Source organism: Protobothrops mucrosquamatus, unplaced genomic scaffold, assembly GCF_001527695.2.
Source record: "Protobothrops mucrosquamatus isolate PMUCROS unplaced genomic scaffold, P.Mucros_1.0 scaffold1794, whole genome shotgun sequence".
NCBI classification, from domain to species: domain Eukaryota; kingdom Metazoa; phylum Chordata; class Lepidosauria; order Squamata; family Viperidae; genus Protobothrops; species Protobothrops mucrosquamatus.
The window spans coordinates 52217-65542 of record NW_015387932.1 but is presented as its reverse complement, the minus strand read 5'-3'; the positions used below and the strand labels follow the sequence as shown (position 1 = coordinate 65542).

Genomic DNA, 13326 nt, shown 5'->3' with positions numbered 1-13326 from the left:
GGAACGCGGCGGAACCGCGTTCCGGCACCTTTTTCCGGGCCGGCCGCACCGGAAATAGCCCCTCCCACACCGGAAATAGCCCCTCCCAAATTTTACTTGCATTCCTGTTCTCTAAAGGGGCGGTCCTAGGGTTTGATGAGGGCGTGGCCAGGTTTGAGTTCCGCCACCTTTTCTCCGAGAAAAAAAGCCCTGCCTATTACTATTGATAATTTTTCCTTTCTTTTGCCAGAATTATTCTACTTCTATTTGCAGATCTTTATATTTTGTGATTTACTTATTATTAAATATTGAGTTAGTTGAGTTTCTCATGAGATCATTTTCACTGTTTAACGGTAGAACTAGATAAGAAGATAATGTTGGAGCTGGAAGATAATTGATAGGTGGCTTTCTTTCAAATCACTTCTTTATAGTTTTCTCTATGTCTACCTGTCCTATTATCAACAGTTCTTATTTGTAAGCTGAAACAGACTGTGAGAAATATATTATTGCTTTTCTTTCAAAAGTAGAGGCTGTTGGCCACAACTTATCATCATCTCAAAATTTTCTTTGTTTCTTCTTCTATATTACTTAATACATTGTTTTCTCTTGGTGCTACTATGATGGGAGCTCACTATACCAAGCTTATAACCCTGTACGGATATCACATATGAATTCAGCTTTATATACTTTTATATTTATACACAAAACATTTCAAGGAATATTGGAAGAGTAGCATATCAGTGTGCATTGTGCTGTTACAGTATTATAAGATGTGTGGAAAAGTATGGGTGATGACTTTGACACCATATTAAGTCTGACAGGAGAATCCTGTCTGTTAGGAAATGTCAACTGGTGGGGCCAAAGAAGAAAGCATTTTCTACTGTTACATCCAACCTTTGCAACATCATTCTCCTAAAGATCAGATTGGCTTCAAATCTAAAGCCTTTCGCAAGACTTTAGAGACATGACATTGGCACTCAGAATTGGGGATCAGGTGCGCAATAAAATCTGCATAGTTGTTGTGCTGAGTATTAATAATTTTTTATACCTTAGCTGCAGATTATACTATATCATTTGTTACACGGGTTTATGTATTTTTATATGTTTTTAAAATATATATTGTGTTCTTTTGTATTGCTTTTAACTGCTGTAAGCTGTTCGGAGTCATGAATTTAAGATAACAGGTTATATACCATAAATCAAACAACCAGCCTTATCATCAAACCATGAAGCTATATAGTCTCTTGACTGGAAATTGCTTAAAATAGCTTTCCCAACCATGCACACATGAGACATCTTGAATCATGGTTTTAGGAATGCTCAGGTAGTGTATAACTAACAAGACTTAGTGGTCCACTGACTAGCTGCCTTGATAGAAAATATACTGTTCTAACTTAAGCATTTAAAATTATTGTTATGATTGTCAGATTTTTAGTATTAATTCAAAGGAAGACAAACCTCACTCTTGCTTTAATGTCAAATTCCAGTTGCATTTACAGTATTATATTATTTTATATTCTATCTCCTGCAAGTTCAACAACAACAATAATACATTTCTTAACTTTTGGAGTGTTTACTGCTGATGTATTGTCAAAGACATGTTTGAATACCAATCTATAAATGGAGAAATGAAAAATAATGTTTCTCCTTTGATTTGTAGCCCCAATGTTTGTGCCGTACTGAAACTCATCGGAACCAACAAGAAATACTTGCCAAGTTGCAAACTGTGGTACCAGAAGAAAATATGTGGAAAATCAACGTAAGTAAGGTTTAAGAAAAGGAGAAAGTTTTTCTTTTTGTGCTCAACAGGCATGCAAATGAATAATGAAATAAGGTTTTCTTCCTGGCTTCGTTAGCCCCATGAGGGATATCGCAAATCAATCTGAGGTCTGTCCTGGCAAATCCAACAAGCATTGCCTAAAGCTTCCTGGAAAAAAAATGGCCTTGATGCATACGCTTGGAAGGAAGAAGCAATCTGCACTCAGTTAGGAATTTATACAGTCTGGCTGACTGCCAGTCTTCTGCTAAAGTCTTCTAGTCTTCTGAGAAAGGTGTATCCTCCCCAAAGTCAGATAAATTCGGAATTTGAGGGATGAGATAAATATAAGTATCATGAAAGATCCAGAGAGCTAACTTGGCCTGAGTAATTTATAGGTTGATCATCTGCGATGATAAATAAATTTCTAGTGAGATGAAATCAACAGAAGTTAGAAAAAAGAAAGTATGTCTTAAAGGAACCAGTGTCTTAGAGCAAAAGCATGTAAGTGTTTTTACCTCAATGGTTGCAAGTAAGTAGGGCTGGCAAAGCGGTGGGTCCAGGATAAAATTTTGCTTAATATAATTTATACGAAAAATGTATATGAAAAATTAATTACAGATCAATCAAGTCAGTTTAGTGATACCAATTCTGCACTGATTTAATAATTTCCTCTAATAATCACATTAACATTTACAGTTTTCTGGCAGTGTTTGGAGAGTTGTATAGACTATACCAGGGGTAGGCAACCTTGGCTCTTTTATGACTCGTGGACTTCAACTCCCAGAATTCCTGAGCCAGCCATGCTGAGGGGAAAGGGAGAGGTTTCCAAGCTGAGCCATGCTGGCTCAGGAATTCTGGGAATTGAAGTCCATGAGTCATAAAAGAGCCAAGGTTGCCTACCCCTGACCTATACTGACAACTTTTGAAGGTTTGAAGCTTTTAATTGTTCCCTTCTGCATTTGAGGTTCCGATGTTGACCACAAGGGATGCACTTTTATAAGGAAGCCTCAGCACCATGGCATTATGGTGGTTTTGAATTCCAAAATATAGTGCTCTTCTCTGGAAAGAAATAGAGACACTATTCCTATAGTTTTTTTTTCTTTTTGTAGATCAGAAGAGCTGTAAGAGAAGGTTGATTGGGAACATGCAAGATCAAAGAATGTTTTAAAAAATTGACAGTCTTATGATTTACAATGTTCAGTGTAGAGAGCAGGGGACATAATCTTGATGTATAATAGAGGGATGAGATCCATTACCTAAGCAACGAGGGAGAAAAAAACCCGAGTTCGAAACAAGTAGGAAGTATGCAGAAATGTTTCAGATACTGACACCTCCCTAATTCACATGGGTATTAGAAAAGAAGGACGTACAAACACAGTCAGATTTGCCAGATTCTGTTATTATAGCTACTCTCAATAAAAGTAGTCTTAGCCTTCCTAGCCATGGTTTGGTCTACGTGGTGAGGCTGCCACTCAGAAATAGTTTGCCAAAAATGTAAAGTGAGGATTGACAAAATGTCCAGATGTGGATTGGAAAGGACCCAACAAGTGCTCATTTATGGCTTTGTGCCAGCCTGCAGGGAGATTTTGAAAAGATGTCCCATGGACTTAACTTACTGTAGGTCCTGCCTTTCCATTATTTGAGCACAGAATTTGAAAGAAAGAGGGGTGGTTGGCTTATCAAATTGGTAGGTGACAGAAAGTTGGCAAGGGTTATCAGTACTGGGGAATACATAATCAAAATTCAAATGATCTTGACAGGTCTAAACTCACAAGATGAAATTTAACAGAAATAAATGTTAAGTCCAACATTCAGCAACAAAAGAATAAAAAGCAGGTGGGATGGGTGAGAGCAAACTTGGCAAAAGTCTATGTGAAAAGGATTTAAGTACCTTGTTGTAGCTTGAATGTGAGCCAGCATGGTTAAAAAAAAAAGCGAATGCAATCATAGACTATAGGAACAAAGTAAGACTGGTGAGATCATGAGAAGTAGATTATTTTATGCTATATGTGTCAAACCTTATCCTGAGTGCTTAACTGATCATAGATGTTACATTTGAAAAAGTACAATGAAAAACTGGTAAATGTCCAGAGGAATTGCTGTAAGAAGTGACTGAAGGAACTTGGGTATCTTTAGCCTGAAAAAAAGATTAATAAGGGGTGGCTTGTATATTTTATGCAAAAGATAGAACTTGATGCTCTGGATGGCAGAGATTTATGAAATTCTAGTGTCAATCTCTTTGCATTCATTCCTTACTCCCCTCCCTCCCATTTTCTTGCTTCATGTTTTGATAGGTTTTTTTTCCTATGAAACACCAGCAATAACATAACTATATATATAAAGGCATCTGAAACAACTGAGACACTCACAGAAACTTTTGTTTTGTTACATCTGTTTTATAAAAAGTAGATTCTTCAGGAATGTTGTATTTAAATACCATCTTAAAAAAAATGGAATAACTCTTGTAATTGATAATGTTACTGGAACATGATCTGTTCCATGCAACCGGCCTGGCATAGTTTTGATTGGGTTTTGTTAGGGGTTCTATATTTTAGAGCAGGCTTTTATGTAATATTTACTGTGATTTTTATTATTACCTGTTCACCGCCCTGAGTCCCATAAGGGAGATAGGGCGGTATATAAATTTAAATAATAAATAAATAAATAAATAATAAATTCCGCAGCAGCATCATCTCTTTTCCAATTATTAACCAATTCAACATGATCCACAGCCAATGTAAAAAGATACTCAAAAATCTATATAACATATCTGGAAAATCCTTACTTGGGCCATAACAGTTAATAACAGTAAATTTATTAAAGCACTTAATCATCAATATATTAAAAACATTTCTAGACTACTTATTTCTTGTTCTACCACAAATTTTAAGCAATTGTTAAATCAAAATTGCTACCCTCTAGCAGATTTTTAGTTTCCACTTATATATACTGATCCCCTAGACAAGAGGTCTTTCTCTTACAGAATAAAAATGTGAGGTTTGTTTTTAAAACTGTAGTTATGGGTTTTAATTAAGTATTAAGAATTGGTACACAGTAATGTATAGCAATAGCACTTAGGCTTATATACCGCTTCATAGTGCTTTACAGCCCTCTCTAAGCGGTTTATAGAGTCAGTATATTGTCCCCAACAATCTGGGTCCTCATTTTATCGACCTCGGAAGGATGGAAGGCTGAGTCAACCTTGAGATGGTCAGGATTGAACTCCTGGCAGTTGGCAGAATTAGCTTGCAATACTGCATTCTAACCACAGTGCCATCTAACCACAGTGCCATCACAGCTGGTTCATTAATAGCACAAAACTTTTAGACTGAAGATGAAGATGGCTGTAAACAAGTGTTTCTCAACCTTGGCAGCCTGAAGACATGTGGACTTCAACTCTCAGAATTCCCAGCCAGCGTGCTGGTTGAGGAATCCTGGGAACTGAAGTCCACCCATCTTCAAACTGTGAAGGTTGAGAAACACTACTGTAAACCATCGGGAGACTTCAGTAGTAGCAATATACAGACAGAGATGATAGACAGCTAAAAGCTTTGGGCACTGAAATGGGAGATAACTTAAACAGAACCAGTTATTCAGAAGAATGATGGGTTCATCTTTTCTTTTAAGATGGACCTGGACTACCATCTATTAAGGATGTTTTATTTTGTAGTCTTCCATGTTGTTGACTGAAACAGCTCCTTCCATAGAAGCTATCATTTTATGTGCAATTGCTCCTATCCTGAGGTCTTTCTGTCCTATGCGTGTACCATAGAGATCAAATAAATCTTGCAACACTCATGGACAATGTAACAATAAAGATAATAAAGTTCTGAGAAATTGGTAAAAATACTCAGGCCAAGTTATCAAAAGACAAAATGTTTGTAAGATTCACAACTTTGAATCCTACCTAAAGCTAATCCAAACATGAATAGCTTATGATACCTGTAACATGCTAGCAAATTTCAGATTAAAGCAAGTTTTTCAAGATAGCTTTTCATACTCTACATTCATGACGTCTATAATTAAAATATGTGTGTTGAAAAGAATACACATATGATAAGACATGTAAACAGTATGTAGAAGGGATTCGATCGTTGTTCTGTTTTAAACGTGGATGTAGGTTTTTCTTACTTCCCTGTGCTTATCTTTACTAGAAAACCACATTTGCATGACAAACACAAATACTCTCTGATTTCAACAACAAAAAGACATTGTATGAAAATCTCTGAAAGTCCTTAACATTTCCCAAAAAGAAGATCTAACTCAACATCTGGAAGGAACAAGTAGAAATAGTCAATAGAAAAGGCAAAGGAAGCATTTCTAATTCATTCCTATATTATGTCATGAACTATTTTTCAGACTACTATGACAATAGTTACTATAATTCCTTTTTTAAATTGGTCACAAACTTAGGAAAGATTTTTGGAAGTGGTTTGCCATTGCCTCCTTCCTGGGGCTGAGGAAGAATGGCTGGCCAAAGATCACCCAGCTGCCTTTGTGCCTAAGGCAAGGCTAGAACTCACTGTCTTCTGGGATTACTAGCTTGATGCCTTAACCACCACAATAAACTGACTCTTCTCGTGATCCCTTTAAGTATGCTAATTATTCCTTATCATTTGAACTTACTAATGCACATAAAAGATTATTTCCTGGTTGTAAAAAAATTTCTGATTGTGGATTTCCAGTCTCAAAATATTAGATTGGTTCCTCTCTTCCTGAATTTTAACAGTGGTAATTTGTTCCATCTCGATGGCCTTTTCAGCTAAAATGGAACACAATATTATAAAGTATTACATTAATAATTATTAATAGGAATTGCCGATAGTGTTGGGAGGCCCTTCCCTCCAAAAGTGTATCAAGGAACTTAATGGAAGAGGATGTGAATATTACGCTGCTGGAATTATTCTGGTTTTCTTCTTAGTGTTTTTCGGGTGTCAGATGGAGATACCGTATATTTTTAATCCTGTATCTGCTCTGTCAAGCTCCTGGCATCAGATTTCTAGAAATTTCAAAGTTTCTGACATTTGATTTACTGATATCTAAATCCCTACTAAATACTAAATCCCCACTTCCTTGCTGTATTTGCAGTGATTGAATTCTCTCAGCTTGATTTAAATAGAATTTAACTCACTTGGTTCTTGAAAAGGCATAAATCATGTATTATTTTTCCTTGGCTCTATCAATGTTTGGAATGGGTCCCTCAGGAAGTATTGAAAATCCAAGGTCACTCTTTGAAAAAAGTAGAGCACTTTGGATTTAAAAATTAGGGTTCAGTTAATGCTGCTTGATTGCTTTGTTTTTAGCTAACTAATTCTTCAAAACAAAAGGGAAGAAACCTTATCTCAAATATTAGAATGTAATTAATTATTTGGTAGGAGATGTATTTGTTTTTACCTAAAAATTGCAACACTAAGAAGAAAATCAAAACAATTCCAGCAGCATAATATTCACATCCTCTCCCATTAAGTCCCTTGATGAAACATAGTGAAATATAGTCTTTCACTATCCTCCTTTTCCTATAATACATAAAGCTAACTTCTGTATCCAAAGATTAATAAATGTGGTCTTCTGTTTAAGTCCCCATTGAGTCTAGTGCTGGTTCATTGGCACAAATACAAGTGATATAAATAGAAATGTTTGCCACTATGAGGCTACCTTCCCAGTTTTGCATTTGAGAAAAAGCAAATCTGATTATAAAATGTTAACTAAGAAGCAGTTTTAAACATCTGCAAAGGAGAATTTATATTTATAGTGATGATTAAAGCACAGCCCATAAAATAAGTTACATATAGGGAATATGGGTTCAAATCTCTTCTGCTACAAAGCACTTTAACTATCATTAGTTAAGCTATCTTGAAGAGCTGCCATGATAATAAAATAAGGGATGTTATTATTTACAAGATGTTCTTGGACTGTGATAGAAAAGTCAGCTAAATGTCCAATTCTTTAATACTGAATGCTTTTAGGCCATTTCCCAAAATGTTGTTTTTCCAGACAAAGAACTATAATGTTCGTTCATAGCATCAGAGGAAGATGAGCTGATTTTGTTCTTCTTCCAAACCTCTGATTTGCTGGATGATATGATTGCATTTCTCCCTTCTGTCACCACGTTGTGCTGTCTCTTTAGCCCACAGACCTGAGAAAACCTGAGGGGCAAATTTCATGATACTATCTGATTACGGTATATAACTTCCCACAAACTTATGTGTCCTCTGATTCACTTGGCAGTTCAGAGTTATCTCTGGTGTGTTTTGATTTTGTAAAATGAGCAATCATTTTGCTATTTGAAAGTTGTCTCTGAGTTCTTTGATGCTCAACCATCATTTGTCTTTCTCTGATAAAAGTCCACTAGTTGCTGTACTCTTGTGCTTGTCTAAATGCCATCAGTAATGGAAAATACTTGAGCTTTCCTTTGTTCCACATTCCTTCATTCTTGTCTGAACAACCCTTTCCTTGCACTGGTTGTTATTATGCCTGAAGAGTTATGCTAAATCAGTTTGAAAAGGAATCCTTGAATTTAATTAATTCAGTGGACTAGACTGAGATGGGGGGGGGGAGACACAGGCAACTATTTTTTACTCAGGGACTGGTTTTTTTTTTAAAGCCAGTTTCCAAGGCCTATGGGGACGGAGCAGGGCAGCATCAGACTCTGATGTGAAAATATACATAAAAAGTGAGGATTAGTGTAGCCCTGTTACTTTTACAAAGAACAGGGTATTCCTGGGATATTCCCAGTTTTAGAATATGTTGTGTTTGGAATTAGACTGCGTGGAGAAGTAGGCTTGCATAACTCTCAGTATATGTTTGGATAAGATGTTGGTTTAAGAGCAATGGCAATTAAAATGATATCACAATATTTTATTAACTGTTATAGTGAAAGAAGAACTCTATGTAGTTAATTATGTAGTTTTTCAAAGCTCGATGTTGAAGGAGCAAAGAAAGAATTATTTTCCCTGACAGCATCCTCATATTCTTTTACTCCTGGCTGTAACATTTAGTTTACCAGGAATGACATAAGTCTGTAAGAATTCCATCCCACATAAATGCAAACAAGAATACCTTTGCTCAGTGGTGGGATTCAAATACCTGAACAACCGATTCTCATATTTGATGCAGGCCTGGGCCTCCAATGCCTAGAACAGATTTCCGAAAGTGGCATCATGCACTTCCGGTAGGCTGTTCTAGGCCTGGGAGACCTCCTCCAGGCCTCCCATATCTAGAACAGACTTCCGGAAGTGGCATCCACACACTTCTGGTGGGCTGTTCTAGGCCTGGGAGCACTCCTCCAGACCTCTGTGGCCTAGACTGGACTTCAGACGGTTCTCCAAATTCAGGTAAATTCAGCTACCAGTTCTCCTGAACCAGTGCGAACCGGCTGAATCCCATCACTGCCTTTGCTCCTAGATCACTATAAAAGAGACTTAAAAAAAAATAAAGTAGCAGGTAAGCAATTAAGACACTTCTAGAAGTTCTGAATGTCAACTTGCGTCAGCTTCAGCCAGCATGCCCACTAGCAAGAGACTATTGGCTTGAAGTCTAAAACAATTATTGGACACAATATTCTATATTTCCAGTGTACAGGATAGTTGCCATGACTATCTGTATGCTATTTCGTCCAGTTTCATCTAATTTCATACATTTCTCCGGTTTGTGTTTGGCAAGGGAGGGCTGGCCAGTAACTAAAGCATTAATAAGGATAAACAAAGACAACCCTTGGGTCTGAGCTATACAGGGCATACAGGACATTGGAAGCCAGGAGAGTCAGAATTCAGAAGGTCATTGCTTAGTAGCAAACTGAGAAAGAAAGCAGAAGTCAACCCTCCAAAGTAAACCAGAAAGGAAACATGATCAGTTAAGCTAACTGTATTTTATTGTAAGACTATGTTAACAGGATCTTGCAAGTCTGAAAGTACAGATTTCCTGCTGTCTCTTAGTCTGATCAATTAGGGTGGGACCTTCCTAGATTTCTTTCTCTGACCATTAAGCAACTGTGGGCTCCTCCCTCTCTTGTCTGATTGTTCCCTCAGAGACATCACTTCCCCTCTTCCCTCAAGGTCATTCCCACCTACCATTTCAACAGAAAAACCAAACAGGAAAACGGGGCAGGGAGCCAGTTGATTCTGACCCAAATATGTAATCTGTGTGCCATCACATCCTTCTTCAGGAACAAACTAGGTGAAACTCAGTTTTGATTTGACATGAGGAACTTACCATAAAAGCTAAGATAAGAATTCAGCCCATAAAAATTTATCTTCTATCTCTCTGTAACATAACGAACTAGGAATCCAAAAGCCTTCTTAGTTTTTAATTACAGCTTAGCATAGATAGGCAGTGTCTTATTTTTTGCAGGCTGCTTATTCTGCATCTGAACAATAATAGCAATAGCATTTGGACTTATATACTGTTTCACAGTGCTTTACAACCCTCTCATCTGAGAGTTCTTACTGTTTAAAAGGACATGTTTTTTTTATTTCCTAGGAAACAAAGTTAATAAAAATGTTGACCTCTAGAATGATAATACTGCTTTGAGAAACAAATCTGCGAACGGCTTCTGGTTATCTATTCATCCAGCCAGTGATATAACTAGGGTAATGGTTCAAGCTGCGTGAGCAGTGGTGGAACAAATAATTAGACGTCATAAGTAAATCTGCTATGGTTTGAGGACTATTCCACACATATGGGGCTCTTCAGTGTCAACATTTTCCTTTCTACTACCTCTGTTTTTCATTGAGATATTTATCTAGGCTAAGTAGTGACCCATAAAGATGGAATAGAATAATAATGTTGAGCTACAACTGTCTATTTTGTATATGTTTGCCTCAGATTTATTTCTCCATAATATGTGAAACCCTGCTAATATCAACTTAAAGATAAGCAATTTCTTTTTAGTCATTTATTCCCTTAGGCTCTGTGCTCGTTAATTTGCAGTTGATCCACCAAATCAAGCAAACACTTCTACTGAAGAGTTCAGACTGCCCTCCTAAGTTTGTATACATTAGGTTTCTAGCCAGTTAGTAGCAGCTCATTAACACCCATTTCTCTATAAATAAGCCTTTGAGAAACAACATCCTATCTTGGGAATTCTTGATGCTGAACTGTGGCTGAATTCTCTATTAATCATTTCTTTATATTTAATTCTGGTTTGAACTAAAAATCTGTCTAGACCATTAAGGGTGTGTTTATTTGGTTGCCAAATTAGGCATATAAATGCATATATCTGTATATCTAAAAAAAAAAAAGTTAGTGCGAGGCTGAAAAGTGTACCAGTGGGATGTTGAGAGCTCCAAGCATCAAAGAAAGCAAATTATTTTAAGCAAAACATTTCCCATATGGAATATATATAAAGTCTAGACAATGAGTCAGGATTTTCCTAGGTAACTTTTTTTGGAAGGTTGCAGAACAGAATTTGTTTCTATAAATGTAATGCATGTTTAAAATGTCATTATTTTATTTATTTATTTAAATTATTTAATCATTTTAAAGATTTTTTTTCATCCTGCAGCACGTTAAAGGTCAAATCATAAAATGCTGCCATCCAATGACTCTCCCCTATTTCATGTACAGATACATTCCTATATTTTCCATAACATTTTAACCCAATACAGCTTACTTGCTTTTGAGTCAATTCTATAGGTTAAATCCACAGGCAATACATTATTCTCTGCAGTTTTGTCACTAAGATTACATTGTCTGCTTTTCTAAAAGTTGCAGAATTAGAAGTTAATATTGGGGAAAGATGAAGCTTTTTTTCCTTAAGAAAAAAGAAAGCATAGTTTTATTTTGTTTAAATAAATAATAAAATGGAGGTTTTTTTAAAAAAAATATGTTGACTTCTATTTCTATATATTGTCTTTCGCTAGAAGGCAGAGAAAAGACTAATCACCAGCAGCTGTTAAATATGTCAGAGGCAACTCATTAGTTTGATCCCAGATCAATTTTTCCAAAATTAAACCTTAAAACATAACTAATTGACCTGGCTGCTTATTTACAACACAGAGGTACATTCATTGGCTTATTTATTTACCTGATTGGTCATAATACAGTTGGGATAGCCATGAGTTCATTCAAGTTGGTATAGGAGAATGAATTTTTTTTTTAAATCAATTCCTAGTCAAGCAGGCTGGTCAAAGAAAGCAAAAATTGTCTCCCAAGGAGAGAACTATTATTCTAATACTGGGGGCTTGATGAAAGAAAACATTACATAGTTTGTGAAGATAATAAACATAATGGAATTACGATATCATCCAAACGATGATTAAATGCATTGTAGGAGCCCAGCAGATACCAAAGTAGCTTAATCTGCTAAAAAATTCACTTCATTACTTTTAATGTAGTTTATAGTCGATCACCCTGATATACATATATGAAGTAAAACTTTTTAAGCTTTAGAAAGATGCAATGAATAAGTGTATATTTAACAGTTAGAAAACAGCAAAAGATGTTGGCTTCAGTGCACATATTTTATGCACATTTTGCTTAAGTGATACCCCCTTAGTAGATCTTGCGCCCAATGTGGTAAGTGAACGTCAGATGCAAAAGATCAGGATTACGCATGAAGATCTAATTAAATTGATTTATTGCTAATAATGCATGTGCACAGAAATCTATTCAATTAACAGCACTATCTTGGTGTTAGATAAGGATTCAAGAGGGGTTGGATTTAGTCCGTTTGTGGCTACACAGAGACTGTAGGCTGATTCCTCTTTTGACTCTGCCCCCAGGTTCTGCCTCTTCTCTTCTTTTATAGTGAAATACATTGATTTTCCAGTTTATCTTTAAGAATGCCCCCCACCCCCAAGTAGTGTATAATTTTTCAATTAGCTTCACTATGGAGATATTTATCAACTTGCCAGTCATCTTTCCAAATGTTTTATATGACTTTTCAGAATGACAGGTCAATAAGGACAGATCCAACTAGACTTAATTTCAGTCAACTTTCACTGTACCAATTATGCCAGATGGTAACTGAAGTTGTGGTTGATTAATCTTATTATGCTGTGTATGTTTCTCACTACAGAATGGTTGCTTATGAATGTTGTCCTGGATATGAAGAAGTGCCTGGAGAAAAAGGCTGCCCAGCTGGTAAATAAGATTATTAATGTGAGATTTATAGGTATACCATTTTTAACAAGAGACTGTCCAGTCTCTTCTTGACAGAAGAAGAATTCAGACAGAATTTCTCTAGTACCTGTTCCAAACGGAGTGATATAAAAAGTGGCAGCTTCTTTTTAACCTGTCATTATGCTCTCTGTTTTCAAAGTATAAACAATATTAAAAAGCTAGTAAGACAAGTACAGTATTGCATACAGTATTTGTGGAATTTAATTAGTTAACACATATACAGAGCAAGCAGAGGTACTCCTTTGGCTTCTCAAAGTAAAACCTTTCAGTCCTGAATTTATTTCATCCCTATTTTCTGCCACATATTTTGGCTTTTGTTTTACACAGGCAAATGAGAGATTATAGTGAATTTTCTTTCCTCAGCATTTCCATAGATCATGCTTTCTGTGTCTGTGAATGGCTATTATGATGACTTGAAGACCTCACAGAAAGAGAACAAGAAAGAGAGAGAAAAAGAAATAGAGAGA

At 36.1% G+C, this 13326-nt stretch overlaps 1 protein-coding gene across 1 annotated transcript in view; it reads left to right on the top strand.

Annotated features, from left to right (window-relative positions):
* TGFBI (transforming growth factor beta induced) overlaps positions 1-13326 on the top strand; it is a 43465-nt gene that overhangs the window by 7818 nt on the left and 22321 nt on the right. Inside the window, exons 2-3 of the mRNA XM_015823188.1 lie at positions 1640-1738; positions 12756-12820. Of these exons, the coding sequence (XP_015678674.1) occupies positions 1640-1738; positions 12756-12820 (164 nt within the window). The remainder of the gene's footprint in view (positions 1-1639; positions 1739-12755; positions 12821-13326) is intronic.